The sequence below is a fragment of the Corvus moneduloides genome, chromosome 9, assembly GCF_009650955.1.
Source record: "Corvus moneduloides isolate bCorMon1 chromosome 9, bCorMon1.pri, whole genome shotgun sequence".
Lineage (NCBI taxonomy): Eukaryota > Metazoa > Chordata > Aves > Passeriformes > Corvidae > Corvus > Corvus moneduloides.
Window position 1 is genome coordinate 9,272,371 of NC_045484.1, and position 27,566 is coordinate 9,299,936.

The 27,566-nt window shown below is 37.9% G+C and overlaps 1 protein-coding gene across 5 annotated transcripts in view; it reads right to left on the bottom strand.

Moving 5' to 3' along the window:
• Positions 1 to 27,566, bottom strand: part of DENND1B (DENN domain containing 1B) — a 165,544-nt gene that overhangs the window by 66,290 nt on the left and 71,688 nt on the right. For 2 of the 5 annotated variants that reach the window (XM_032117236.1, XM_032117238.1), the window contains exons 5-10: positions 22,895 to 23,014; positions 13,783 to 13,852; positions 11,898 to 11,978; positions 9,268 to 9,327; positions 7,407 to 7,460; positions 4,176 to 4,286 (exon numbers count right to left, since the gene is read on the bottom strand). In XM_032117236.1, coding sequence (XP_031973127.1) covers positions 4,176 to 4,286; positions 7,407 to 7,460; positions 9,268 to 9,327; positions 11,898 to 11,978; positions 13,783 to 13,852; positions 22,895 to 23,014 — 496 coding nt within the window. The remainder of the gene's footprint in view (positions 1 to 4,175; positions 4,287 to 7,406; positions 7,461 to 9,267; positions 9,328 to 11,897; positions 11,979 to 13,782; positions 13,853 to 22,894; positions 23,015 to 27,566) is intronic. The other 3 variants (XM_032117237.1, XM_032117241.1, XM_032117239.1) reach the window with 2 other exon arrangements.

Consider the following 27,566-nt stretch of genomic DNA (forward strand, 5'->3'; position numbering starts at 1 on the left):
GACATGGCTTTAAACAGCAATCCTTCCTACCTCCGGTCACAAAACAGCAATAAGTCAACTGATGCACTGTTGTAAAATCATGATTTATTCCTTTGCTTTGAATACATGAGAGTGTGGTATGATGTTCTGGTAGACTACCACAGCAGGTGCACTTGGGGCCAAAACATCTAGGGCCTGCCTCCAGCATGCATAAAATCAATGCTGTAGTTCAGCCTTCGTGGAAAATCCAACCCCAGTGCTTTAATAATTTATAGAAAGACTGAATTAAAAAGTTATTTGTACTGAAACTCATACAGCTCCATGCAACTAATAAGAATACATGCAGATGCAGTGACGTGGGAGAAAACAGTGCTGGGCAAGAACATACAGCATGACATTTAGGAAAGGTCTTCCTTTTGCTGCTAAAGTGAAATAACTAACAGCCACCTCTGTGAATAGATCAATCCCTTTGTTTCATTCATCCTTTTGCTTAATCCAAAGCCATATATTTTGTTTCTCTTTCATAGTTTACTGTTCAAAAGCCAGAAATGGTAATTTTTTTGCTACAAACAGATCTTACAGAGCATAATCCTCAGGCTAGCTGAATCCATCTCGCTCTAACACTAAGCCTGAAGCAAGCTGTGAGGTTGGTGATAATCACATTATTAAAGTGGTTGGAAAGTCAAGCTAATAAAAGAACCAACAGTTCGGGCAAATAATGACCCAGAAGCTACAAGAGAATGGAGGGGTGGGAAGTTTCCACTTATATCTTGGTAGTAATTGGAAGGACTAGAAGACAAATATCTACACCAAATGAGTTTTTAAAGGGGATAAACCCACAGAAAACCGGTTTCAAGGAAGATGCAAAGAAAATACAACAACTGTAAAAATCTGAAGATGCACATAAAACAAAGCCTGCTTGGCTAAAATAAAATATATACTGGAACACTCTCAAGATGGCTCTTTTTTTCCTGTTTTGTTTTTTTTTTTTTAATTAAAAAACTCTACTGGGCAGCTTAAAACAGGCAACCTTCTTTTATTTTTTCCTCTACAGTAAACCCTTTTTAATATACCATCATTTCCCCCCTTCTTTTTTCCATACTAGGACTGATTCTTTACTTGACTATAGTGACAGTATGAAATTAATAGGGCAGAAATGGTAGACAAAGAATTCCTGAACATAAGTAAGGGCAGCTTTCCATTCCTGGCCCCCACAAGAAGGGCGAGGAGAAAGTGAACAAGGCCTTGAATTATGCCTTTTGTTATCAGTCACTGCCCTGAGATAGTGAACCAAAACAGAGCTGATAACTTGAAGGTGACATCACAACCCAGTCTTCATGAACTGACATAAACACTTCATATTCAGTTAACCCAAAAGATAAGGCACAACTCCCTTAACAGAAAGTTGTGCTTGATTGCACTATTTTTGAGCAATTAATCTTTTCAAGTATCAAGCTGTAATTTAGGAATATTAAAACACCACCTTTGCAATAGAAAGTACCAGTCTGCTGCACTTTAGATGCAACAGTAAAACAGCACAAAGCCTGCAAAGGCTAACGTCCAAACAGACTCCATTTGCTTGCTGTATTACATCAAGCAATCCCCATTTTAAAGAAGAAATATCTTATGCCAAAAACACATTTAATCATTCCTGGCAATTCAATTAAATTCTTATAGGCAATACTGGAAAGTGTTTCATTAACTTTTTTTAACTATATTGCTCTGTAAAGAAGCAAGCCATGCATCACTCCTGTTCTGTTCCTGAAAGAGATGAGCAGGCAGCACTTCTGTGAACTGAAGCTTTTAATAAGCTAAGTCTACTTTTCTGTTTTATCAGAACTCACTACTGCAAATGAAAATTAACCAATCCTGTATAAAAAGTGGATCCAACATCATGTGGCAGTAATTTTGTATAGCCATGACTTAAGTAATGCTAGGAGACTGAAAAACCAACTAGAGAGAAAGTGAAGCTGGTGTGCTGTCTCATTTTGGATTTGACCTGCAAGCCACTATTTACATTCACAGCTTGGGGACACTCCAGGATGTCCAAACACCACTACAAACATCTGGAAAGTGACATAAATTATTTTCAAGTGAAGACATAGGCAAGATGGCTATTAATTCATTAAAAGGTTAGGAATAAACAGCTGAACTGTAAACAAAGTGGAAATTTCTCACAACCAGAATATTCTATCTGTTGTTCTGTAATGACTTCCAAAAAGGAATTTGATCATGTAAATAAGGTAGTCTAGATCAGCACAGTCTAATTCTGGTGCTTCCTCATGGCTTGTCACATCATAGCAATAGAGACCAGCTGGGATGTTCAGCCTAACAAAAACAAGTCTTAAACAGATCCAAACGTAGGCTGAGAGTACAATTCTAAATCGTGTCAAGCAGACAGACACGTGCTCACCTGCAGAATGAATCTTCCATGGGCTCAGAGCTGCCATCATGATTCCTATCTCCTCTCTACTGGAGCAGTAAAACAAGGTTGACTGGGGCATCATTGGAGCTGAGTTTTTTAAATGGTGTATTTCTTTCCCCCCCCCCCTTTTTTTTTTCCCCTTAAATATAGCAAGCAGTGTTTCAGACTGGCAAAGTGAAAAAAAATTCTGATTCCCCAGTTTTGCTACATCATGTGAGCTTCTGCTAAAACAGATTCTTTGAAAGAGCTTTCCCTTCAAAATCTATTTGCCCATTCAGGTCTTACTACTGTGTTGTAAAGCACAATTCTTGCCCTAGCCATTTCAGGAAGGGAAGGGGGAGCATGGAGAGGGGAAAAAACCCCTCTAATAAAATACAGAAAATTCCTAGGAAAAAGTAAAATCTTTGGTTGTTAAAAATATATCAGAAACTAGTAATGTGAAGATTGTTTAAATTCATTTAGTATTTATTTTGCTGGCTTTCCGTTGTTCACATGGCCTCTGCTTGTATGACCCCGTGTTTGCTTCACTGCAATTCCCAGGACTGACTTGGCTCCACACCCTGCAGAGCACAGGGCAAGTGCTGCCTCTGTGCACTGCCCTAACTGCAGTGCTGGTCACAGATCCAGGGACCCAACACCGTGGTATTTAAAAAATAATAAGGAAATTATATAATCACTACTACAACCTGCAGTTGTAAAACCTGTCAGCCCTTTATGGCAATTCTGAATCTTCTCTAGCTTCAATTTACTTTGGACTCAAAAAAATTGAAAGGAGTTTTATCCACTATTTATAATCAGAGAATTCTCACTCCTTACAGCACTTGCAAGTCTTTGAAAATAGTAATTTTTAGTACTATATCCAACCTTGTACCCATGTGTTCATTTCTTTGGTAGTGCAATTACCAGTGTTCAGAAACACAGAAATGATTTTCCACCACAGACAGCATATCAAGCAAAATGTTTTATGCAGCATTCTTCAAAAAAATTAAGGTAACAGTGCTTAATAAGCTAAAGATTCTGTGTAAGAATTATACTCTATGAGTAAAGCTTGGTTATAAAGTGAGAGTCTTGTACTGATGCAAAATTGACTTGGGAGTATTTTCAAAATACAGGGGATTTTAAAAACCTGTAAGATTCTGTGAAGAGTAAAATAAAATGGCATCTGAATATTTAGGCATATTTTCCAAACAAAATGCAAAATGCAGTCTAAGAAGGCATAAGAGGCAGGAAAAAAATTTTAATGTGAGCAGCAGCTTAAAACCTTTAATTAAAAAACCGCTATTTTGAGTTGTACATTATTGACAGTCTGAAGAGCTGCTCCAAATCAGAGATATTACAGTATGCACTCCCAAACCACTCTAACAAAGATGAATCTACCTATTACCAGGTTAGGATAGCAGCTATTATTAGGGACCCTTGATTTCTTTCAAGTAGCTCCAATGGAATAAGCCACAAGTGAATAATAAAGATCTTATAATAGCCCTTAAGAATTCTTTTTAGGTTAGAAGGCACAAAAATGAACTTGGGAGAGTTAAAGAACTCTCATCTCCCGATAAGAAAAATAATTAACCTGACTTAATGTATCTGAGTAGGTCTTACATAAATCAGACTTTTGTACTTCAAGAGCCAGACTAAAACCATATATTAGAAGAGTACGTAGATATTGTCTTTTAAGTACACATGGAACATATCTAAAACCACAAAGGTCTGCAGGTCATTTTGTGAAATGTTCAATATATCCTACTTAAAAGGAGATGTGTGAAGTACTTACAGTGCTTAGTTTGCTGGAGGTAATAATGATTCGTCTCTCATGCAACATACTGGCATAAAGTTGCAGCATGTTGTTCACATCCACAGCAACAAAATATTCAGTGAGGTTTCTCTGTTTAAATAAAAAATAAGTTAATAATATAGCAACAGTAGTAGCTAAGTGGAACATTTGATATACATTACTTGTGAACATTTTTGTCAAATTAGTAGGTAGGGAAAAAAAACAAACCCCAAACTATTAAAGAAATCCCTTTCCACCAAAACTTGTGCACTTTAAAAATATAATTGGGTTTTAAAGCAAATGAAAAGTTAACTGTGGTGTAAGCTGTTAATATTTCACTCATTTCATTATGCTTGTGACTTAGATTTGCCCTTTTGTTTTCTCAAATTGGAAAGATTATGAGATTGGTTATTATACCAATATCCCCATATGCTTTTAAGGTGACCATTACTTCCAACTCAGGAAAGGATCTTCCACCACTGTGATAACTGGTCTGTCACAGCTACAGTAATAGAACTGCTACTTAGCCAGGCTCTCCCAAAGTCAACACATTTTATTCCATTTCAAGTACAGCAAAACAGCTTGTTGAAGAACATCAAGCTTTTGCTTGAGCTGTGTGTGCCAGGACATCAAACGTCCAGCAGAACTGGTGGAAAGTACTGGGTTCTTCCTGCAACCACCCTTTTCACCCCTGATAAGAATCCCACTGTGGGGTTTAATCAGAGGCAAAGCCACCAGCACCCCCCATTAATAGTTCAGACATCAGAAAAGTGGGGGCAAAAGAGAAAAAGGTGGGGGTATTTCTGTGTTCCAGCTGAATGTAACAGTTATTCCTGCAGGGCACAGCGCCAGAGACACACAAGTTCTGAATAAGCTAAAATAGCTAGCAGCAAAAACGCCTGGAAAACAGCAATTTTTTGTAAACAGTGGAGAACATGTATGAAAATATACTAATACAGCCCCCAGTATGCAAAATATTTAATTTCACATATTCATTATCATATCTGCAACCAGAACTCCTGTTCATCTGTTCTCAGGGACAACAATGTCACTGAATGTTCATGTAGGAGGTCTATCAAGGACAGGCCCTAGCAGAAGGACAGACATCAACAGTGGAATTGTACACTAACATTCTATTCTATTCTGTTCTATTCTATTCTATTCTGGATGTGGCCAACACACAACAGTAAGGCCTCCCAGCCCTGAAAAAACAGCCAGGGCAAGATGAGTAGGAAAAGCTTCAGAGTGGAGTGACTTCCCTTTTGGATATATTGCAACATTAAACAAAACAAAACAAAACCACAAAAAAAACCAAAAACAAAACAAAACAAAAACCACAAAAAAACCCCCCAAAGAAATTGAAAAGACAAAGAAAGATCCAACAGCCAATCTAGCTTCATGCAAATTCATAAACCCATTATTAATTTCAAGACATGAAGTAGTACAGTTATACTTGGTCCATGTTGCATAGAATTTTGGAAGAGATAAAAACCAGAGCTTTAAGGCTACAAACACTCAATTTCTGAAAAAACCCTCTGGTCTTTCAAGTGCTACTTTTAAGGGGTTGTCAGAGGCTGATGCACCACGAGGATTTGAGTCCAGTTTATCTTAGACACCCTCCAACACTGCAGTTGATAATGGTGTGCTGATTCCTTGCTGAAAAAGCTGTGGTAAAAAACAGTTCACAATCTTGTACAGACCAATTTGTCTTTGGGAAACAGCCACAGTTATTTCTCTGTTACATCTGAAAAGTTACTGCCCCTGAAATACGTGAACCTTAAAACAAAAGGTAAAAAAATGCATTTTATGGCCAGTTTACTGTAATTACCTCATCTCTTCACTCCTTGCATGTTCTAGCTCTCCATTAGTACCTTACTATTTTGATTCACACTGAAAGGATGAGACTTCTATTAATGCAGTAAAAAAAAATTATAGAAAGGCAGCTAAAAATTACTTTACCTTTCTCAAACAAGAAAAATAAATCTACACTGGCATCATTGCAAGATCCTCCATCAGCCACAGGTCCAGATAGATGCTTTCCCATATTTTCTTCAATTTGAGCCCATAACACACCTTCTAGCCTCCAAAACTATGTTCTATTAGAACCCCAAACAGTAAGTTAAGAGATTCCTTAAAAACAGAGGCATTCAAAACATAAGGTGAAACAGATGAAGACATAAATTTAAAAAACTAAGCCCTGTCCTGCCCAATGAGCCCTAGCAACAAGTGTCCTCTCTTATTCCTCCATCCAGCAACTTTCCCTGGTCTCTTAGGTTGCAACATGGTCCATGCCACCATCTTAGACTCCTTCTCACCAGCACAGATGTACCCCCAGGCCTCCTCTCTGCTACCAGCACCCTCCTGCTCCTCTCCACTGGTGTTTCTCTATGTCCTTCCCTGGCCCATCCCACCCCGCATCACGGGACGCCGCGGGGAGCTGGGAGCAGCTCCCTGCTGCCCCAACACCATCATCCACCAGGCATGAGCTCTGGGGCACTGCATGATTTTGGGAACCCCAACAGCTTAACTTCCAGAAGGAAGTCACTGTTTGAAAGTGTAAAAACACACTCATACAGCCATATACCATTCCAGATTTGGAGGCTGGAGGGGGGGAAAAAGGACCCTTCAAAGCTCTTTTATGAGATGCTATCTAGCTAAACATATCATAGAGAACGTGATCCAAGATTTCCCATTTGTGCTTTACCCACAGCACCATTCAGGACTTAGCATTTACAGAATGCAAGTCTTCATAAAGTAAATAAAAACAACAACCAAAAAAAAAAAGCCCCAAACCTCTGTTCCTGGTGCTTGGTTAGCATCCAAGGGTAAGCAGGTACAGCATGTTTTCAAAAAGCCAGAAACAACACCTTCTTGCACAAAAAATGTGTATCTTGAAGGCTGAACTTGCAGCTTAGCAATGCACTGTCTAAAGGGCAAGTATTCAAATAAAACACGAGGTGCAGAAGTGGAATATATTTTATGTAAGTAATCCTAGTAAATGCAAAGAAGCCAAGTAACTACGAGCAAAGGGTGGATATTGCAGTGGTCAGAAATGTCCTGTTAATGCTTTAAAAGGGGTTAATGAATGCAACAGTAACTACCAGCTAAAGGTTGCAATAATAGACATCAATCATTTCTAAAAACGGTCTTGGAAAAAAAAAATCTCCTCTTGATAAAAGCAAAAGTTCAGCCTAGCCCAAAATGAGGTTAAATAAGAAATGGAATACTTACACTTTCAGGGATAGTTGGCAATCCAGTTATATCAGGAGTAATGAAATACGAGTGCTAATCGATGGGAAAAAATAATTGATAATTTATGCACACAGGAAAAAGAATTCTTTTCTTAAGAACCCAGCATTTAGGATTTCCAACCCCATCTGTGTTTAAGCAAATAGCCATTTCTCTAATAGCATTCTTGCTGCTGCTAGACAAAGAATTAAGCAGATCACAACATGAAATGACAAGCTCTGGTTCTGCATAGCACAAAACCAAGGGAACAAAATACTGGGCTTCAGTTTTGAAATAACACTGAAATTAAGCCAGCTTTAAATGTTCTCACAAGCCTGAGAATAGCATTGATTAAATTAAGCACTGAATTAAAAATTGCAACAAAAAAAAAAGTTAAAGGACAAAATGTAAATTTAGAATGGAAAAGAAAAACCATTCACATGAGAAAGATAATTAGAACAGAAATATTATTACTTGATATACAATTCTCCTTTCTTTCCAAACATCTTTGTATCAAAAATGTGCTAACAGTAATGCAAGATCTGAAGCCTGAGATTCTGCAATCATTTATGAAATACATTAACAATTTTATGCATCTTAGTTTGAGGCCATCTAGGATGTAAATATAAAATGGATTAAACTAAAACCAGATATAATTTAAATTACCCTCATTAATCCAATGCTCTTATTAGTTATCAGACATGGATTTAGCTCAGAAATTTTAAGGCATTTTTGCGTGTTAGTCTAAATCTTGAAGGAGAAAGAACCTCAGTGCATACTAAGTAAATAAGATAATTATTGGGGTTTTAGCATTTTTTTTTAACAGAATTTTTACATTTTTCCAGACTTCTTTTGTTCTTACAGTATATTTTTACAATTATAATTAGCAACACAAAGACATAGCTTGTTTTCAAGTCAAATTTGAAAAAGATATATCAAACCAAAGTCTATAAGACTTAAATGTGTCTTGCCTTCAAGAAAAAAAAATTAATAGTATTAAGTCTGTGTAGGAGACTTATTAAACCAGCTTGATACATTTAATAGAGAATTTTCCCCACAAATTAGGTCATTTGGCAATAGTTAAAATTTAAGGAAAAAATTGGCTTAAAAAAGGCATCCCATAAACATCATACCACTTGCACAATAAATATCACAGGTATTGTTTCACATCAACACAGGAAAAAAAGAGATTTTTTTCTCCGGTCAAGAAGAGGAAAATATTCAGATTAGACTCAGACAGAATGCCTGCATTCTTCAGAAGTATATTGAAAACAGAAAATTATTCCCTATACATAATAAGGTCACAGAATATTTATCAAAAGATTTCTGAGTAATGAAGTTATTAACTTGGAGAAGTAATCATTTCTAATTAACAAAGTAATAATATTTCACTAATTAAACAGAAAAGGAAGCCAGAACTATGAGAAGCAAAAGCCATCACTGCAGTCATTAAGAGCCATAAAGCAGCAGAAACACTGTGGTATGGAGTCCTTGCACATCTTTGTGAACTCGCTTAGGAAGATGTATGACCTTGGAAGAGATACTAAATCAATAGCTGCTGTCCTCTATGAAGTTTTCTCTAAAAAGGACACTGGAAAATGCAAGTTTTGCTCATCAGTTCAAGGGTTTGATTTTCATTGCAGGTTTTACAAAAGCATTATGATGCACACGCACATAGCTCTGAAGCTGGACTTAAACAGAAAAGGTATGCTGATATTAGACTGGTCTTTTAGGCCAAAGACAGCAGCAGAATTTCCCAAAGGACAGGTATAAATAAGCCTCAAATCAACAGAAATATCCCATAGCAAGTGATTATTTCTTTAATTACGATAGGCTTTAGATAGTCAGTGCCTTTAAAACTCACCGATACAAGACAAGGCTGTTTTTTCAAAACTTGCTCACTTGCAAAAATCATCTCTTGGTTCTTATGCAAGATGAGAGAAAGATTGAACAGTTGACTTTTGAGTTTTCCAACGAAAAAGGCCAAAGCTGGCTGTACTGCTTGTAATATTCCATGTTTAAAATATTGGCTGAAAGTTAAGTTTTATTCCTTTTATTCCTCCCCCATTTGAACTCAGACTTAGCTGGCTTTTCCAAAAACAACAAAATTTTTAAAACTTTTTTAAAAAGGAAAGTGACCCAAATTATTTTTAAGCTCATGTTTCACAGAACAAATAACCACCTCATAAATTTCAGCTGCAGAATATTTGTTACTGGGACCAACAGGTGAGAGTAGAACTTGGTCCCTAACTGGACAAAGGTATTTTGGTGTCTCCTGACCAAGGATTGCTAGGAAACACCATGTATCCAGATATTGGATGTAATTTATGCATGGTTATGTACACACAGTCCTAAGGACCACTGTGGGCTGCCACCCAAACCCTGCTGCAGCACCCATGAGCCTTTACCCTGCAGCACATCTGAGTGAATGAAATCTGAACCAGACTGATCCTGGCACAAGGAAAAGCCACCTCATGATGTCATTTCCACAATTATTTTTAAGGCTATTACTCCTGATGGTCACTTATTTATTTATGAGGGCCAAGAAAGAAATATCAATACAGAAGACTAGAACTGAAAGTGGCAATAAATATTTCCCTGCTCCCTGCAGCATTACAAAAACAGAGATGCCTGTAGACCCAACAAGCATTGGGATTCCAGCTGACCCATTCCTCCCTCCTCTGCCCCATCTGAACCCACAATATTTGCTCGACTGATCCTGCAGCCAAGCATTTGGCAAGAGGTTTGCATTTAGATAACCACTGTTCAGCTAGAAAGATTACAAAACTCTTTGATATAACTGGGAACAAGACATAATTGAGGAAAAAAAACAATTCCAAAGTCAGACAACACTGAAATAAAACCAACTATTGACTTAAGAGCAAGCAATCTGTCGTTCCAGTGTAGCCAGCTGTATTCACCAAAACAGCCATCTTCACATTCCCCACAACATTCATTTTGAGGTTGGCAAGTTCTAGAAAGGTGAACTTTGTGAGAAATACAAAGGAAAATATATTTAAAAGTGCTCTATGTCCCTCTGAGCCACAGAAGCTTTGATGGACATTTTATAAAGCATTTTAGAGTTGCCAAATTATAATTGGTTGTAATACTGCAATTAATGATAGCAAAATATTATTTGATTTACAGAAGTATTTTTGGCAAAGGCGCTAGGAACTGAAACATTACACTGACAACAGAAAGAAAAAACTTATCAACAGAAACAATTCCAACTGCAGCCTCAAAACCAGTTCATTGTTCTGGTGAAAAACAACAAAGACGACTGGAAGGACTTTCAAATACAGTCAATTAGCACTGTACAAGGGGAGAAAATATTAGCTCTCTATAGCCTAGTGAAAAACAAGGAATTTGTAATATTAAAAATTAAAATAAAATAAAATAATCGTTAAGTTAAGCAGCAAGGATCAGTAACTGCTGGAACAGAAGTGGTAGACTCCATTTTTCTATGCCTTCATAATAGGGCCAGAAGCTTTTCTAGAACCTGTGCTCACTTTAACTGAAGTACGGGGCTCATTTCCAAAATACATGAGCCAAAAGTCACAAGAAATCACACAAAGTCAAGACAAATAATCTAACAATATTTCAGTACATGTGTAAGCAAAGCCTTTACAAAATCACTTCTTTCTGTGTCCTGCAAACTGTGATGGTTCAACCAAGCCCCAGGTATTTGCACACTGTTTCTGGCAAGCACAGTAACCGTACAGATGCTCTGAACATGCACAATGTCTCGGAGACAGCAGAGGTTCTGTGCTGGCTTTATATTTCACACAGGCTCTACAAGTGTGTTTAAACATGCACCCATAAGCTAATTCTGGTTAAAACTCCAGGAACTGTAACAATGACATATCCCCTTTTAGATGTTTCTGCAACAACACCATCTTCCCCCACAGCCCATGTCACATCACAAAAAGTCAGAGCACAAAAGCAAAGGAGGCCTGGACACATTCTTTCATCGAGATGTGCCGAAAGTTTCACATAACAGTGTACTTCTGCTCTTCCTACAGAATTTTTGTATGATTAAGCAAAACTAGGGAAAAGGAGAAGGAAGATGGGAAAGCAGCCAGCTTTCACAGACTTTTGACCAATCCTGAAACTGTACCTACTCAGACATAAGAGGCAATAAAACTGAGTTAGTGTCTCCTGATGCACAGCAGGAGAAACCAAAATTGTCTACATGAAACAGCTGGAGGCACAAAAAAGTAGTTCTAGCACTGTCAGATCCTACTGCAGTTTAGTTTCTCATCCACAGAGCAAACTTCAAATTTCTGCTTCTTTATGACTATGACTTTTAGAAAACAACACAAGACAAACTCTACCCTGCACAGAGGGAAAAAAAAATAAAAAAAGGTTGTCCAAGCCAGTTAATGACGGGAAGCAACATAAATTTACTCTTTCAAACGGTTGAGGTTTCTTCTTCTTTCAACTTTACCTACTATTTCATAGTCAGTAGGAATTAAAAAAGAAAAAAATACTTACCACACTTAAACTGACTAAAGCATTCGCCTTTGGCACAGGATGGCTATACAATGATTTTAACAAATCATTTGAGTCATTTTCCTGCAGGGAATATATTTTAAAGGTAGTTAATTATCATATAAAAACTAATTACTATTTACTACACATCAAACTACATATTGACAAAGAGATATAAATATTTAATGACCAAAACAATTGCAATTCATAGTGAAGTATTTAAATATTAAGTATAAAATTCAGGCCAGCTTTGTATCTCATAAAATGATCGTATCTGCAAGTTAAGCCATTTGCAACTGAAAACTGGGATACCATGTCTAGCTGGTCTGTACATCCTGGACATCATCTTCCTAAAACTGTTAGCCATGATATAGGTTTATTCAAAATTTTATTAAATATGCCTCATCAAAACACATAAAACAGTTAATAAGGTTTACTAAAATGTACTTGCAGCTACCTGGTTTAACTAGGATCCCTCACTTTGGTCTCTAGAAGGGACATTTACTTGGGAAAGAGAAGTGCTTGGAAGGTTTGCTGGTTTGGGGTTTTCATTCCGTTTAGGTGTTGTGTTCGTGGAGATTAAATTCTTTATGTTGCCAAAGTAAAACCAAAAGCATCAGTTGCAAGCCAGGGCCAACTTTTAAACACACTGCTTTGAGTTTACAGCAAGCTTCTGCCTCTCCCTGTAAGAAGATGATGCTGCCACTGGACCCCATATCAATGAACAAGACTTTTGGGTCTAGCCCTTGGTCAGATGAACAGTACCTGGGCCAGGAGGGAGCAATGTCCTCCCACAGCCTCCTCAGCAACAGGTATGGCACCAGGCAGTGTAACAAACTACCTCCATGCACTGCTAAAACTTTCCAACCCACCAAAACAGCTCTCAGTACATAAAACAACAAACCCTGCTACCTAAATTGCTTGAAGTAAGAAGTGCAATGCCAGCACCACTGATCAAGACAATCCCTATCCCTTTCCCTCAAACACAACCTTAGTAACAATTTTTTCTATTACAGTGAAATAGGGACTAAACCCAAGGTCTAATTATAGCATTTGTAAGACTTACATATATTCCACTTTATTGAAACACACATCTAACACCAAACCTTCTTATTTATGTTTGTACATAAAGTATCATCATTCTCCACAGTCCATTTACTATAATGCGTAATTATTGCTTATTCTATACTTCATATATTTTTGAAATGTCAGCTTTTCCAGTCTACAGCATATGACTAAATAGTGATGCTTTTTAAAAAAAATTATAATCTAGTACACTACTATAGTTAAAGCAGAAAGGTATAGCTTTGATGTTCTCAGCAAAGACAGATGCCAGTAGCTCCTTTGCTGTGTAATCCTGGAATACATCTAATTGCTCATGAATATGCAAACTAAACTATCATGATTCTTTACCAAATGCTGCAAGTAATTTTGTCTTGTTACTTGAGATGTCAGAATTACGAGAGGTAGTTTTTAGTTAATATGAAGGGTGAAACAGTACATCATCTTTTATACAGTTCTGAACAAAACTGTTTGCAGCTGATAATCAGATAGTTCCAGAGAGCTACAGTTTACAATCAATACGTCATACAGCTCTCCAGTGAGGTGACACTTGCTCACACTTCACACAGGACCTGTTTATGCTGAGACTGACACATTATAAAGGTATATTTTCAGCAGCTTTTTAAGATTAATGTGGGATTCAAGTGACTGTGGAAGCTGTATGTTCAGATTCTTTGAATTTCAGTAGGAGGGGTATAACTTGCTTCTAAATCCTACTAAAACCTTAAACTTCTAAACAGTATAGAATCCCTTTACAGTATTGCAAATGGTGAGTACTATTTCAAGGAAAATATTTTACACAAAGAACTAGAATATGTAAAATTACCTGTTCTTTAGCTAAATAATCTGCCAGGGTATTTAGGAGCTTGTAGTATACCTCAAACCATGGTAGGTAACTAAAACAGGAGGAAAAAAGTGTTTTAATAAAATATCAATGTGTTTTTCCAGTGCTTATAAAATACTACGATTGATCTGACTTGCACATTTTTATAACATCTCTACATATAAATAAAAAGCATATAAAACCTTTCCCCATTAATTTAATAGCACATCACTGATACACAGTATAGATAGATGGTTTCTTTATGCTGGACACTTGCATGAAGTTTCATTAACCACAGATTAACTCATAGTACTTACATTTCTTAGTATTTTCAAGGCACCAAAAACACATTTGAAACATTTTCTAATGTCATTCCCACTAGTGTAAATTGTTACAGATTTCAGTAGTTATTTGCAATTTTTAAATTCTACATCCTCTTATACCCAGGGGACTGAACAGACCTGCTGCTTGCCTGGAGAACAAAAACCAACTTTGTCTGGGCAGAGCAGGTACCACCTATCTGACAAGTGGTGCAATGCTGTGCAGTAGTACAGATGTTACATTATGTGTAAGAATTTTGGTCTCCCTATAAAGTCATTTTTATAGATTAAATTAACTTCCAAAACTAAAAACATTCCCCAATATTGTAAACACAAACACACTGATACATCAATACTTAAGAGATTTTAACACAAGTCTGCAGCCCATGAGTGCAATACTCTCACTCAGTTAAACAGAATCCCAGATAAATCAGACATAACTGAAGAGTATGAGAAAAAACCCTCAAACACAGCGGTATCAGTTGCATTTTTGCCATCTGTTGATTGAAGTTATCTTTAACAGTGACATCATCAGCGACCACATGCTACAGAACTTTCCACCATCACTGTTTAAGCTATTAAGTCTGATAAATAGTAACAACATAAATCATGCCTTATTTACAAATAGCACACCTTCTCATGTCAGAATTTTATCACAAAGAATGTTACTGAATTGGTAATAGTATAGCTAATATTAGTTGTTTGAGATTAGAAGGGGGAGCTGGAAAGGAAATAGAGCCTGAAAGGTTTTTAGAACATTTCATACCCATATGTAACACTACTACAGACTTCATTCTTCAGTGCAGTGTAAATCCACAGACATTCTTCTTAAAGGCTTTAGTGCACACTGCAGACAGACCTTAAATTGCAAATTTATATATTTCAGGAAATATGCTAATACAACTGAAAAAACCCAGTATGCAGAACCGAAATATTTTCCCTGATAGGGAAAGGAAAGCTGCAGGGGAAACCCTGACTGGTAGAGAAGCCAAGTACTGCTTTGTGCAGTGAGTCCAGTGAAGGGTTATGTTTTCTTTGTAACACCTCTGTTCTCAGTATATAGCTGGCAAGGTTTTAGAAACAGATCCTGATTCTTAGGGTAAAGAAAAAGCAGAAATCCAAGCACAGTTATGGTTAATGCATTTTCTAGCAATCTTTGCTGTCTTTATAAATGCTTAACTACTGGCTCCTATAAAAACAAAACCAAAACCAAAAAAACCTGCCACAGAAATCCATCATGAATTTACTCTCGCCAAGCTGAAGAGACAGAGGCAATGATTTAATGATTTCCTTAAAGCCACCATATTAATGTCTTTATCACACTTTACCATACATTGTGCTGGCTATTAATCAAAACAACACCAACCTCGTAATGCTCACAGACATTTTTAATGCTTGGTATTGCTGACAGTGGTTAAGGTGTAACACTATTGCATTTGCATTTCAATATATTCTTGATACAATCATAAAATTTACTGTAGTGCACCTTTGTAAGGTGCTTACAGGTGTGAATGTTCCATGCCCTTGTAAAACACCCACCACATCAGCACCTAAAACATCTGATCTTTGAGCATTCTTTCGCCTAGGACTCCTGTTCTATTATCTTCTCAAATCACGTTAATCTGCTGTTACACACCACTGAAACACAGCACAGAGAGGCAAACAGAATTGCTCACTGCAGTGTTCAGAGTTTCTGCAAACGTCAGAGCTGTGGAACTGCTTCACAGCCCAGAATCACAGCAGGGACTGGGACACTGTCCTAGCATTTTGTCAAAGGCAAGGTACACGGTAGGTGTAAATTGCAAAATATTTTTATAACACTGCACACACAAATGGGTTAGACCACCTAAACGCTTTCCAGTCCCTTGCTATCACCTCTGTGGTAACAGTATACACGACCCCAGCATATTTTGCTGTAGAATACTCCAAAATCTCATCTGATCATCTATTTTTGATAACGAACATTTATGAACAGCATTCTATAAAAATAAATTCTCCTACTTCGATGAAATATGAACTATACTTCTTTCCTCTACGCATAATCTCAACTCCCTTATTAGTGAGAAAAGAAAAATTAAATGCAATTTTTAAGCATTTAAAAAGGTCAAATTAATTATTTGAAAATAATGAACCCTAACAGAAAGCCCAGGGAGATTTTTCTTTCATACAGCAAGGCATGCTGACCAGAGCACTTGGATAGAAATTTCTTCCCTTAGCAACATCAGGTTGATGATACACTTCCATGTCTTTGTGCAACAAAACCACAAAGAAAAACATCCTACTTGACCATAGTTTACAAAAGTCAATTTCTTTTATGAGCTGAAAGAATGGAAAAATAATTGCTTTAAGCCTTATAACCACAGACACAAGGTTAATATAATTTCAACATGCCTCTTAAACCTGAAAAATTAAGGAAATCAAAACAAGTACTCCATTACATTATATGGCATGAAACCAAAGGCTGCCAGAACCTGTCCTCTGCTTCTTTTCTACATAATCTTCACTTCTTCAATGGTATGGCCTAATTGCAAAAGCTTTTATCAGTATTTTTAATTATAATGTTCTTCAACAAAATATTACAAAGATCTATTGGAAGCAAAAAAGTTCCCTTTATATTTTTCTTTTATGTATTTGCTAATTGTAATTAATTCAGCATAATAAAGAATCATACTTGTTTTTTCATGAACAATAAAGAGTGCATTTGCATGTGTGCATATACGACGCATCTCTACCTTCAGGAGTAAACACAGTTGTGTTTGTTCATAATAAAGATACCATCAGGTGGTATTTCAGATTCTCAACTCAAAGACCAAGTACAAACTCTTTGCAATTTGTTAAATCCTCGAGGTTGTCAAGCGACACTTTTGTCCTCTTTTATCATCGGCTAATTTTGGAAGCACGTTTGTTAATAATCCTATTAATTGATTTGGACTACTCTTGTAAACAGATTTATTCACAGATAAACACTGGATGACATAGGCTTTACATCTTTATCCAGTGTATCACATTGGACAAAGAATTGTATGTAGAATCATAGAATCCTGTAGGTTGGAAAAGACCTGTAAGACCACCAAGTCCAACCATCAATTCAGCATTGCTAAATCTACCACTAAACTACATCCCAAAGCACCACACCTACAGGCCTTTTAAATCCCTCCAGGGATGGTGAATCCACCACTGCCCCGGGCAGCCTGTTCCAGTGTTCAGCAATGCTTTCTATGAAGAAATTTTTCCTAATATCCAATCTAAACCTCTAATGGTGTAAATTGAGGCCATTTCCTCTTGCCCCACACCTTATTACCCGGGAGAGAGCCCGACTCCCACCTGGCTGCACCCTTCTTTCAAGTAGCTGTAGAGATCTGTAAGCTCCCCCCAAGCCTCCTTTTCTCCAGGCTAAACACCCCCAGCTCCCTCAGCTGCTCCTGATCAGACTTGTGCTCCAAACCCTTCCCCAGCTCCATTGCCCTTCTCTGGACACTCTCCAGCATCTCAATGCCCTTCCTGAAGTGATCGGCCCAAAGCCAAACACAGGGTTCAAGGTGCTGCCTGACCAGTGCCCAGTACAGGGGGACAACCCCTGCCCTGGTCCTGCTGGCCACACTGTTCCTGATTGAAGCCAGGATGCCCTTGGCCTCTTTGGCCACCTGTGCACAGCTGGCTCTTGTTCAGCTGCTTTTGACCAGCAGTTCTGGGTCCTTTTCCATCAGGCAGCTTTCCAGCCACTCTGCCCCAGCCTGGAATGCTGCATGGGGCTGTTGTGGCCCAAGGGCAGCAGCACCTGGCACTTGGTCTTGTTTGCTTGTTTGGCATTTGTGTGTATGACAGCTAAAATCCAGAAGCATTACAGGTCAAAGAATCTTCTTAGCTTGTCCTGTTAAAAAATGTTGCAGAATTATTTAATCTTTGCTAGCACAGAACTAGTCTATGTACAGAAAATGCATCCAGCACACAAATGTCCATCAGCATCTATTAGTTGGGTAACTATTTTTTTTAAAGTCAGTAGAGAAACATATTGTCTGAAACACGCAGATTTTAAGTAGCTGAATTTGACAGAGGAGACCTGTAATATATTACTCCTCCTAACTCAGAACTAGCACGCTAATATGTACTTTAACAACAGATAAAATCAAAATTAAAGTCCATTACCAGAAAAACCTCACCACCATACCTATATTCATAAAATTATTTATGAGCAGTCAGTACATTTCATAATTAATTGTCTTAAGAAAACATCTAAAGGTTATCAGTGAAGCCCCTTCACAGTAGAGAAAGCAGAGGAAAATCAGGGCTTTAATGTCCAGTTTTAATGTATTTGGAAGCTTAAATTAATTTCAGTTCTTAAACTATGAAACCACTACTGCTTTCTTATTTATTTTTCTTTAATTGTAGCCACTGTCCTTGCATTCCTCAAGTTACAATCAATAACTGTTTGAAAAACAAACATGCAAGACAAACATAGAACAATCTCCAAAAATACACAACAATTTCTCTAAATATTTCTTCCATAATCAAGAGAAACATAAAAGCATAAACAATATTAATAGATACATATTCCCCAATTGAGAGTACAGGGGTCTTTATTTAAAAGTACAGCCCCTGTCTGTCACAAAAGCAAGAGACCAAGACACTTTATGGTTAATTAAAAACATACTTAGCATTTTCTCTTAATCCAAATGAGCCACAAGGCAGGAGCTCAGACTTTCATTCAAAGTCACGCACAACCCTTGTTGCCATAAGTAGACTTCCACCTCACCGGTGCTTCTACTACAGCTCTGATAAAACTTTTACATTCATGAGTCAAAGGTTAAACAAAGGAGAGGAAATGTTTTCTGTCAAATAGTCAGGTAACCACTAACAGTCCTGAACTATCAGCAGGAATCTAACTTCTAGTAATCAAATAAAACTAAGGAAACTGCCTTTCCGTAGCTAAATGTCTAATGTCTAGGGGCTACTTTTCTGTCTGGAAAATTGACACAAAATGTGTAAAATTGAAACATTCTGCTTCTAAGGGATTTGCCTAAAGGAAGAGTGAAAAAGCTTCAAGCGTGGCTGAACTGAAGAACTACAAAGCCTTACCACATAAACCTGTCTTCCTTATTAGAGCATTTCATTTGGAAACGTAGGTGACAATTTTACAGTCATAAAATTAATGAAATCTAAGACTGAGCATTTTAATGATGCATTTTGTGTTCCTCTGCATACCTAAGGTCAACCTCAGAGTCCATCAACAGTTTCAGGATTTTTAACAAATTATTTGCACTTTGTACTGAAACCATTCAGGTAATTCAAAACCAATTTCATGTAAGCCCAGAAAGTATTATTTCTACTGCAAGCAGCAGTGATACTTAAAAACAAAACCCAGAAGAATTAAGTCTCCTATTATTCAAAAGCGGACATTGAAGTTTCTACTGTGCCACTTCAAACCTCAACTAGCAAAACTATTACTAAAAAGTAGGAAAGGTAAACTAGGAGAAAAGATCCAGTATAGGATATTAACTCAACAAGGTATTTTACAATATGCCTATTGTGTATTCCTTGTCTTGCAGGGCTGCATTAGCTCAACAGTTTACTGAGAGGGAGGAGATGACACAGCAGGAGTCACACCAAGAGCTTCACAAAGCATCCATGCAGCATAAAGAAAAGAACTAAATTAAATAAAACTTGCAAAGGAATCGCACAGCATTTCTGGAGAATAAGCCAAGAGCTATTTTCTCATCTTACTATGGTTTAACAATTTGAATTTGGCAACTGCAGTCAAGCTCTGCACATTCATTCTAGACAACACAATATCACAATTAAGTTCTTCAAACAAAAATGCCTGAGAAAGCTACCTTGGGAAAATTTTATTTCACTTTATAAACAGAGAGTATTTGAACAATACATTCTGATTTGAGAGAAAATTTTATTTACAAAATTCATATACACATGTATATAAAACACAAAAAAACTCCATAAAACTTACAGAAGAATTTTGTATGTACAAAAATATTTTCTGTTTCAAACTATCCAGTTTAAAGCAGGACCATGTGGCTGGAAATTCAGAGATAATTTCCTTTAATTAGTGTTTCAGATGGAGAATGAATTATAGAGCAAAGTCCCATAAACCACAAGACTTTAATCTTACATGCAGCTTTGACTTGCTGGTGTAAAACCTGAGAACAAGCAGCCTGTACTTCAGCTTTCAGTTAAAAATCCCATTCAACAATTGAAATTCCATCTCTTCAGAAGCCCTGGCACAGGTTAACACATGGCTTGCTACTGTCCACAAAAGACATGCCCAAGGGAAAAGCTGTGTCCTGTTCCCACTCATCAGCCTGCCTAAATTTCTACAGTTACTTCCTTTCAATCACTTTGACTGGCTTGTTCCTGCTCCTCTTTAGAGATTTTTGGTTACATTTCAGTTCTTTACAACAATTCAATTAATTTTTCTGTATTTGAGTATCTCTAATTGTCTTTCTACAAGCTCAGTCAGTAATCTTATTATATTCCTCTTGTCCAAGGGGATACATCCATGTGCACATGGAGAAGGCAGTTTGACGTGGCATTTCTGTACACCTGCACCTGTGTGCTTAGATAAAAGTCCATGGCTATTGTGCACACACCTGTGATGAACAAGTAGTTTGAATTGCCCATACATCTGCCATCATGTGTATATACACACAGCAAATACCATTTTATGTTGTTTTGATATATGGACAAAAGCAAGTTTGAACATGCATACACACTCTTTATATATAAAGACAGCATTCATTTGTTTTTGGGGGTTTTTTTGGTTAATTTAAAAACAACGAGCATGTGCAAGGGAGAGACAGATAAAATGTCAAAAAAAATCTGCTTAGTGAGTCTTCTTTCACTTGGTCACTTCTAATGAATCTTGGGATTCAGAGCAAAAACCAGAGTGGCTACTAGAACATATCAGATGGAAATAGTGATGCATTCCCTCCATCTGAGCTAAACACAACACACACACACACACACACACACACACACTCACTCTGGAGATAAGCAGACTACCCAGCTACAAGTACAATGCTGTGAAGCTAGTGCTGTTATGCATTCAGCTATGCACTGTAAATTTGAAATTGTCACAATAAAAGCAATAAAGGCAATGCTTTGGATACGGTTCAGTGAAAAATTATAGCTTGCTACTTTTCATTTTCCTACTTATTTCTACGAAGTAACAGACCATTGACTAATCTTTAGCTGGTGCACGTCCATGGGGAAATGTTAAAAGAAATATCCAGTTTACACCAGCTGAGAATTTACATCCTTTGTTTTGCAGCACTCCATACAGTATTTAAATGTACTTGAGTGTGCGTAACTGATTAAATGTTGTTACAGCCACACAAGCAATGCAAAAAAAAGTGTTTCTAGCCTGATGAGGGAAGAAAAGATCAACTCAGAGAAAAGAGCTAATCCTCACTCTGGGCTTTAACAAGTTATATAAAAAAAAAGGTATCAGAGAGAAAAGGGGTTAAGTATTATACATTCCAAAAGCCTAAGACTTACATCCTTCTGAAGTATTACTAAAGACATATTTCCAAGATCACAGAAAGCAAATTAATTTCCAGAATAAAATATTTCCCTTTTGCTACTTTCATTCTATAGTGGCATTTTTTTTCTTTTCTTTGCCATATTTATAGCAAACACTTCTTTTTAAATTACTTGCCAAAAAACATCCAGTGTAGTGACTTAACATTAGTTTGGCATCTGTTTAAATGTTCATTACAACCTTGACATGCTCCTTCCAATAATTTTAAGAACTACTCTACAAGTCTCTATATTGGCTGGTCCTTTTTTTCCCCTCAGTGTTCATTTACTGATAATTCTTTTATAAGCTGATGTTAGGTTTTTCTCCCTAACTCACATGGTCTATCCTAATGACACCCTCCATTACTACCTGATAACTACTACATGTTATCCAAATATCTGAACACCTGCTTTTCTCCATAAACTTCCTACTCTACTCTCCAAAATTCTCTGTTTCCCCTTTGATGCCAATGCATTTGGCTTCTCCTCTTTTGTGTTTGGAGATTCTCACTTTAAAAGCAATTTTACTTCAATTTTGATCCTCCTATGTGCTGCTGAACTGGATATTCCCATTTCCTCTATGGAGCTTGCAAGCTGCTAGGCTCTTAATTAAAGTTGCAAATTTGTCTTTTCATGAGATCACTCTGACTTTAATTTAATTAAAATGGTTTTAGGACAGCTAAACAATTGGGGGTTTTTGTTACCAAAACAATTGTCTTAAGAGAGAAGAACGAAAAAGGAGAGGGAGAAACGAAGTATTTCATTGGGGTCACTCTCCCCAACATCAGTATCTCTTCTGCAACACAACAGCATGCTATTACCTTGTCAATTCTCTGGATCTGGTGTTTCTTATACTAGATATAGTCTGGGCAAACAACTTGGAAGAGACACCCAAAAATCTCCTTTCCAAGGACAGGAATACAGAATAATGCACTTTATTTTTGAATTGACAGAATGCTTGTCAAAGATCTGATTAGAAAGTAAAAATATCCACATAACAGTCCAAGCCTCTAAGACTGCAATGTATTGTTCTCTGCTTTTAAGCAGAGATTTCACATTATTTAAATAAAATGTTTAGCTTCACACATGAATACCATCTTACGGGGCTTGGGGGCACTTTTTATGTGAAAACAATGGTAACATGGCTGTAGCAAAGCAATACCCTGATAGCAAAGTTAAACACATTGGCAGAGAATTTCTAAAAGATCATTTTATTCTATTTTTTATATTCACTCATTGACTCAATTTTTCTTGTACCAACTTACCTTAGAATACAGAGGCAGACCTTGCCTCCCGACGTCAAACGGCAGAATCCAAACCTTTGCTTACTTTCAATGTTGGTGAGCACAAAGGTGAAATGCTGTCCTACTTGGTTTTGGGACACTCTGAAAAACCAGATACAGAGAATAAAACCACTATATCACATAAAACATGAGCATTTAAGTCATTGGTCTCAAGTGTTTTCATGCTCAATCCTCACTATAATCCCCAATTCTTCTACAGCAGAATACCTAAGAATCTGCTAGTAGTGATTAACATGTGTCATTTGTGGCTCAATCTTAGATGACCAAACCGAAAATTAGTTCCCAGAGAAGCTGAAAATCATCACAGACCTCAATCTACAAATCAGAGCACAATTTTTTTTTTTCACTTTATCCCTTGGAATACAGGGCAGAGGGGGTTGCTGTGGTTTTTGTTGGTTTGTTTGGGTTTTTCTAAATCTCCAGCAAAAATAACGTATAGAAAATTTCCCCCCTAGGTAAAAAGAAAGTAGCAGTTGATCAAAGGGCAGGAGAAGGCACATAGGACACAGGGGTTTTATACAGCTTAACACATGCATGACAAAGGTTTAGAGATTAGCTAAGTAGTACCACTACCGAGCCTGTAGAGCCTCTGACTCCTTTCAGTTTGGTTCGGTTCCTCATGAATATAAGTGACTAGGCTGAAACAAAAGACTGTGCTGAGCATACAGCATAGAAGATGCACTTAGTCCAATATAACCACCCATGATAATTAATGGACTTTTTTTTGTTAGGTGATTAAACTCAAATCATTAAAACAAGGACTTTCCTCGGTTGCCTTTAACAGCCTGGAACAATCAAATGCTCTCTTTAAACACTGCAAACACCCAGTGGCTTCTGCTCAGTCCCTCCTTGCTCAGGTTCTGCGTAGCTGGGATGGTGCACAGTGCGCCTGGCACCACAGAGCCATCAATAACCAGGCCTTACTGCTCCCCTGCCAACCGTGCAATTTGCTCTTTCACATCCCTGCACTTTGCTCTTTACTACAGGGAGCAGATTGCCATGAAATGTGAGCTGTGGCTTCATCACCCCTGCGCACCCTGGGGCCGGGGGCTCACACACAAACTCAGCAGCAGCTGCTCGGTCGGGAGCACTGGAAATGCTCCGTGTAGTGACCTCAGCTGCCTCCTGCTCCCACCCGCTCTCTGCTCAGCCACGTCCCACTCTGAGGCTTGGAGCTTCCAGCAGCCATGCCTGGCTTCTCCTTACACCACAAAACACCTGGCAGGGTTAGGCTGGAGTCTCTGTGCGCCACCATTTTAACACAAATTATTTTTAACGTACTGTGTACATGTATGTCAGGCAAAATGTCTGTACACAGGGTCACTTTAAAAATGAAATTTAAATTACGGTATTTTCTATTAAAAATAGCCCAGCTGAGTTATGAGTTCAGTGGGAAGCATTTCCAGTGCCATCTCACCACCTCCAAATCGCTATCTTCCCTTTGCTTCTTTAAGAGAGGCAACTCCATGTTTTGACAGTCAGTGTAAAAGTAGTCCGGCTTGAATACTGCTTCCCACACAGTTTGGAAAGAGATGTGAGCAGCAAGTCCCAGATTTTTAATATGAGAACTACTCCAAGGCTACAACTGAATTTCCACAAGAACCCAAAAGTTTGCATTTGGTCCCGTTTGCTTCAAAAGAACAGCTAACAGAAGCCAGTGACCAACCATCTGGACTATGTATTCTGCTCAGTTTAAAATACTGAATAAATTCTGGATTTCTAATTTGAGAGCTCCATTTAAGATGTGCGGGCAGCAAGGATGCCTGTTCTTCTATTCCTCTTCAGCAGAATTAAATCTGACTGTGTGTAAGCCTTACAGAGAAAAACAAATGATAACTGGGGATTTCTACTGATAGATGACCACAATGTATAAATCAGACACATAAAACATCCCAGAAGTGCTAGCACTAGAGTTTTAACACATATATAGCATGTTCCATCATGCAGACAAACACTGGCCACCTGGGGTTTGTGCCTCTCTGTTTCACTGCAGCACATTCAGGTTGTTCCGAAATCAAGTCTCCCCTCCAGAAACAGGCAGCAGCTCCTGGCCCTGCTACTGGACCACAGCATTGATGCCTCTCAGGTTTTTCTGAGCATGAAAATCACCACAGATATAATGAAATTATTACATAGCAGAATTCCCCCAACAAAATGTTATCTGGACTTTTTGCTGGAGCACAAGATAAAGTAGCCCAGCTGCAAAACCTTTCTGCAGAATGCTGGTCTAGTCAGCTGTTTGAAGAGAGCATGATCTGCTCACTTCAGGTGAGAACAGGCACAAATCGCTCCCAACCAGTGCTGACATTGCCTCGCTCATTCCTCTGCCTTGCTTCTGACTTACTTTCAACTCTTGCCCTGCATGCCTACTTTTAATGTTAGTTCAACAATAATAAATCACTAATAATGAAGAATGTGTGTAAATACTTATTAACCCCGCAGACTACAATGGGCTCTTTCAAGGTTATTACAGTTCACTATAGAAATAAAAATAGGTTTTAAAATTTTCTATGTACCTACACAATGCAGAAAAGGCTCTTTAGTACCCATGGAGCAGGTAAAGAATCATTTTAAAGATTTTTGTTTACACTACAGCCATTGCTCAGGCCTCATTTTAAGAGAGACTTAAGAGAGCTGATTAAGGCAGGAACTGAATCTCTCCTTCAAACAAAAAACAGTATAGCTAATCATTAAATTTATCCCTTGCTCTCCTTAAAAATTTCTCTTCTTCCAAATTATTTTGTTTAGGATAGAGCAGATGTTTGAAATTATTTTCTCTTCAAATTTTAGAAATTTTTGAAGAGGTTCAAAAAGCTTAAGACCTTATACATGGGAATAGATATTTCTGTTTTCTTTTAAAAATAAGTCATAAAGTTACTTGTATTGTTACTTAAAAATGTCATGTACACCATAACTAATATACACAGTTCTGACTGAAGCTTTGGTGGCTGCTACCTAAACCTGAAAATTTCACATGTATTACAACTCCCAAACTGTTGAAAAAGCAAACCCCATCAGCCAGTCACCCTAATTTCTCAGTAGAATAGAATAGAAAGTGTTTCAAGCAGGAATTTGAAAACCAGATGTTAAGATAGTAGTACAAGCTGATGGAGAGACTGAGGAGACAGTAGCACTAGGTTGGGCAGTGTCCTGCAGCTAATTGCCATCCCCAAATCTAAGCTTCAGGAACTATTTTCTTCACTTCCAGGCCCACTCCAGCACCCACAAGTCCACAGCTTAGGCTCCCTGTGTGGAGAGCTCCTCTGTTCCAACCAAACTATCTGATACAAGCTCTGCCTCCCAAAAAACCCAACCCTTTACAATTCAGTAAAAAAAAAGGAACATGAGAAAAACTGCAGAAGATATGAAAATGGAGAATGCCACCACCAAGAAAATTCCCACAAATAAAAAGCACAGTTAGCTTATTAATGGGGTTATGTTTTCAAAACAACAGAAGCATTAAAAGAAACCACAACTACTTAGTAAAGAGTCTCACTAGGAGTATTTAAGTTGCAACAGAAGCCTGTCTAGAAGCTCTGTCTCAGGGCCCTGACCATCACACCTGGCCAGAGGTGTATGGGAGCACACAGCGGCTCCCGTGGCATTCCCAGGTTTCCTCCCAGACGGGTCCACTTCTGCACACACACAGAAACCAAACAACCCCTGTCTGTTTGAAATCAATAGTTACACTCTTCACAGTGCACACTGCAGCCTGTCCTTACACTCGTCTCTCACACATACACTCACTATTACACAAACATGTGCCATAATGCAGTGAGACACAAGATGCAAAGAACTCAATTGTGTGTAACTGCTGCTACATTTCTGAGTTCACAACTCACCTCAAAAACTGCCTACGGTGCCTGAAGGGTACAGGAAAGGGTACAGGTTTATTTATCTTCACCCGTACAGCTTGAAAGACTTTCTTGATTATTCACTTTTCATTCTCAACTATTTCCTCTGAAGGCAAAATTTTTGTGTAAGCTATCTTATAAGTGCCTTTCACAAGATCAGCAAAGCCACTGTTTTGCACTTGTCTTGATCATAATTGTGTTTCTGCACAGACTTTTACTACAAATATCAACAAAAAGAGCATTAGCCAGGAACGGGAGAGCGACAGTGATGTCAATCCTGCTATCATTACTCAGTGACCCTAATATGAGTTAAATAACCTGCACATTTATTCCCATACTCAAGTGACATTCTGCTGCTAAGGAGAAATCCTCTACTGTAGAAGCACCATTGATTATTTTCCAAAATCTAACACTTGCTGCGACTGGGTGAGCACCATGGGGGAATTAATGAGGTACACATCACTCTCTCCATGCTGATCCTACAGGCAGTTCCCAAAATGCCTTATCTAAAAGAGGCTTGCATGCTTCACATTCAGCAGGAGAAATGCATCCTGAAAGGGAAAAGACTGAGGAATGAGAGGAAGTACTTATGGTGGAGAGAAATGGCAGAGACTCAAAGCACAGATAAAAATGAGGGGTCAAGCAGTGACGTAGCACAACTTCAGACTGAACCTGAAATGGCTCCAAAAGGAACAAGAGAAGTCCTACCCTCACTAGTCATCACCCAACTACATAACTGATGGATGTGGAGATCGAGGTATGGACTCTGCAAAGTTACA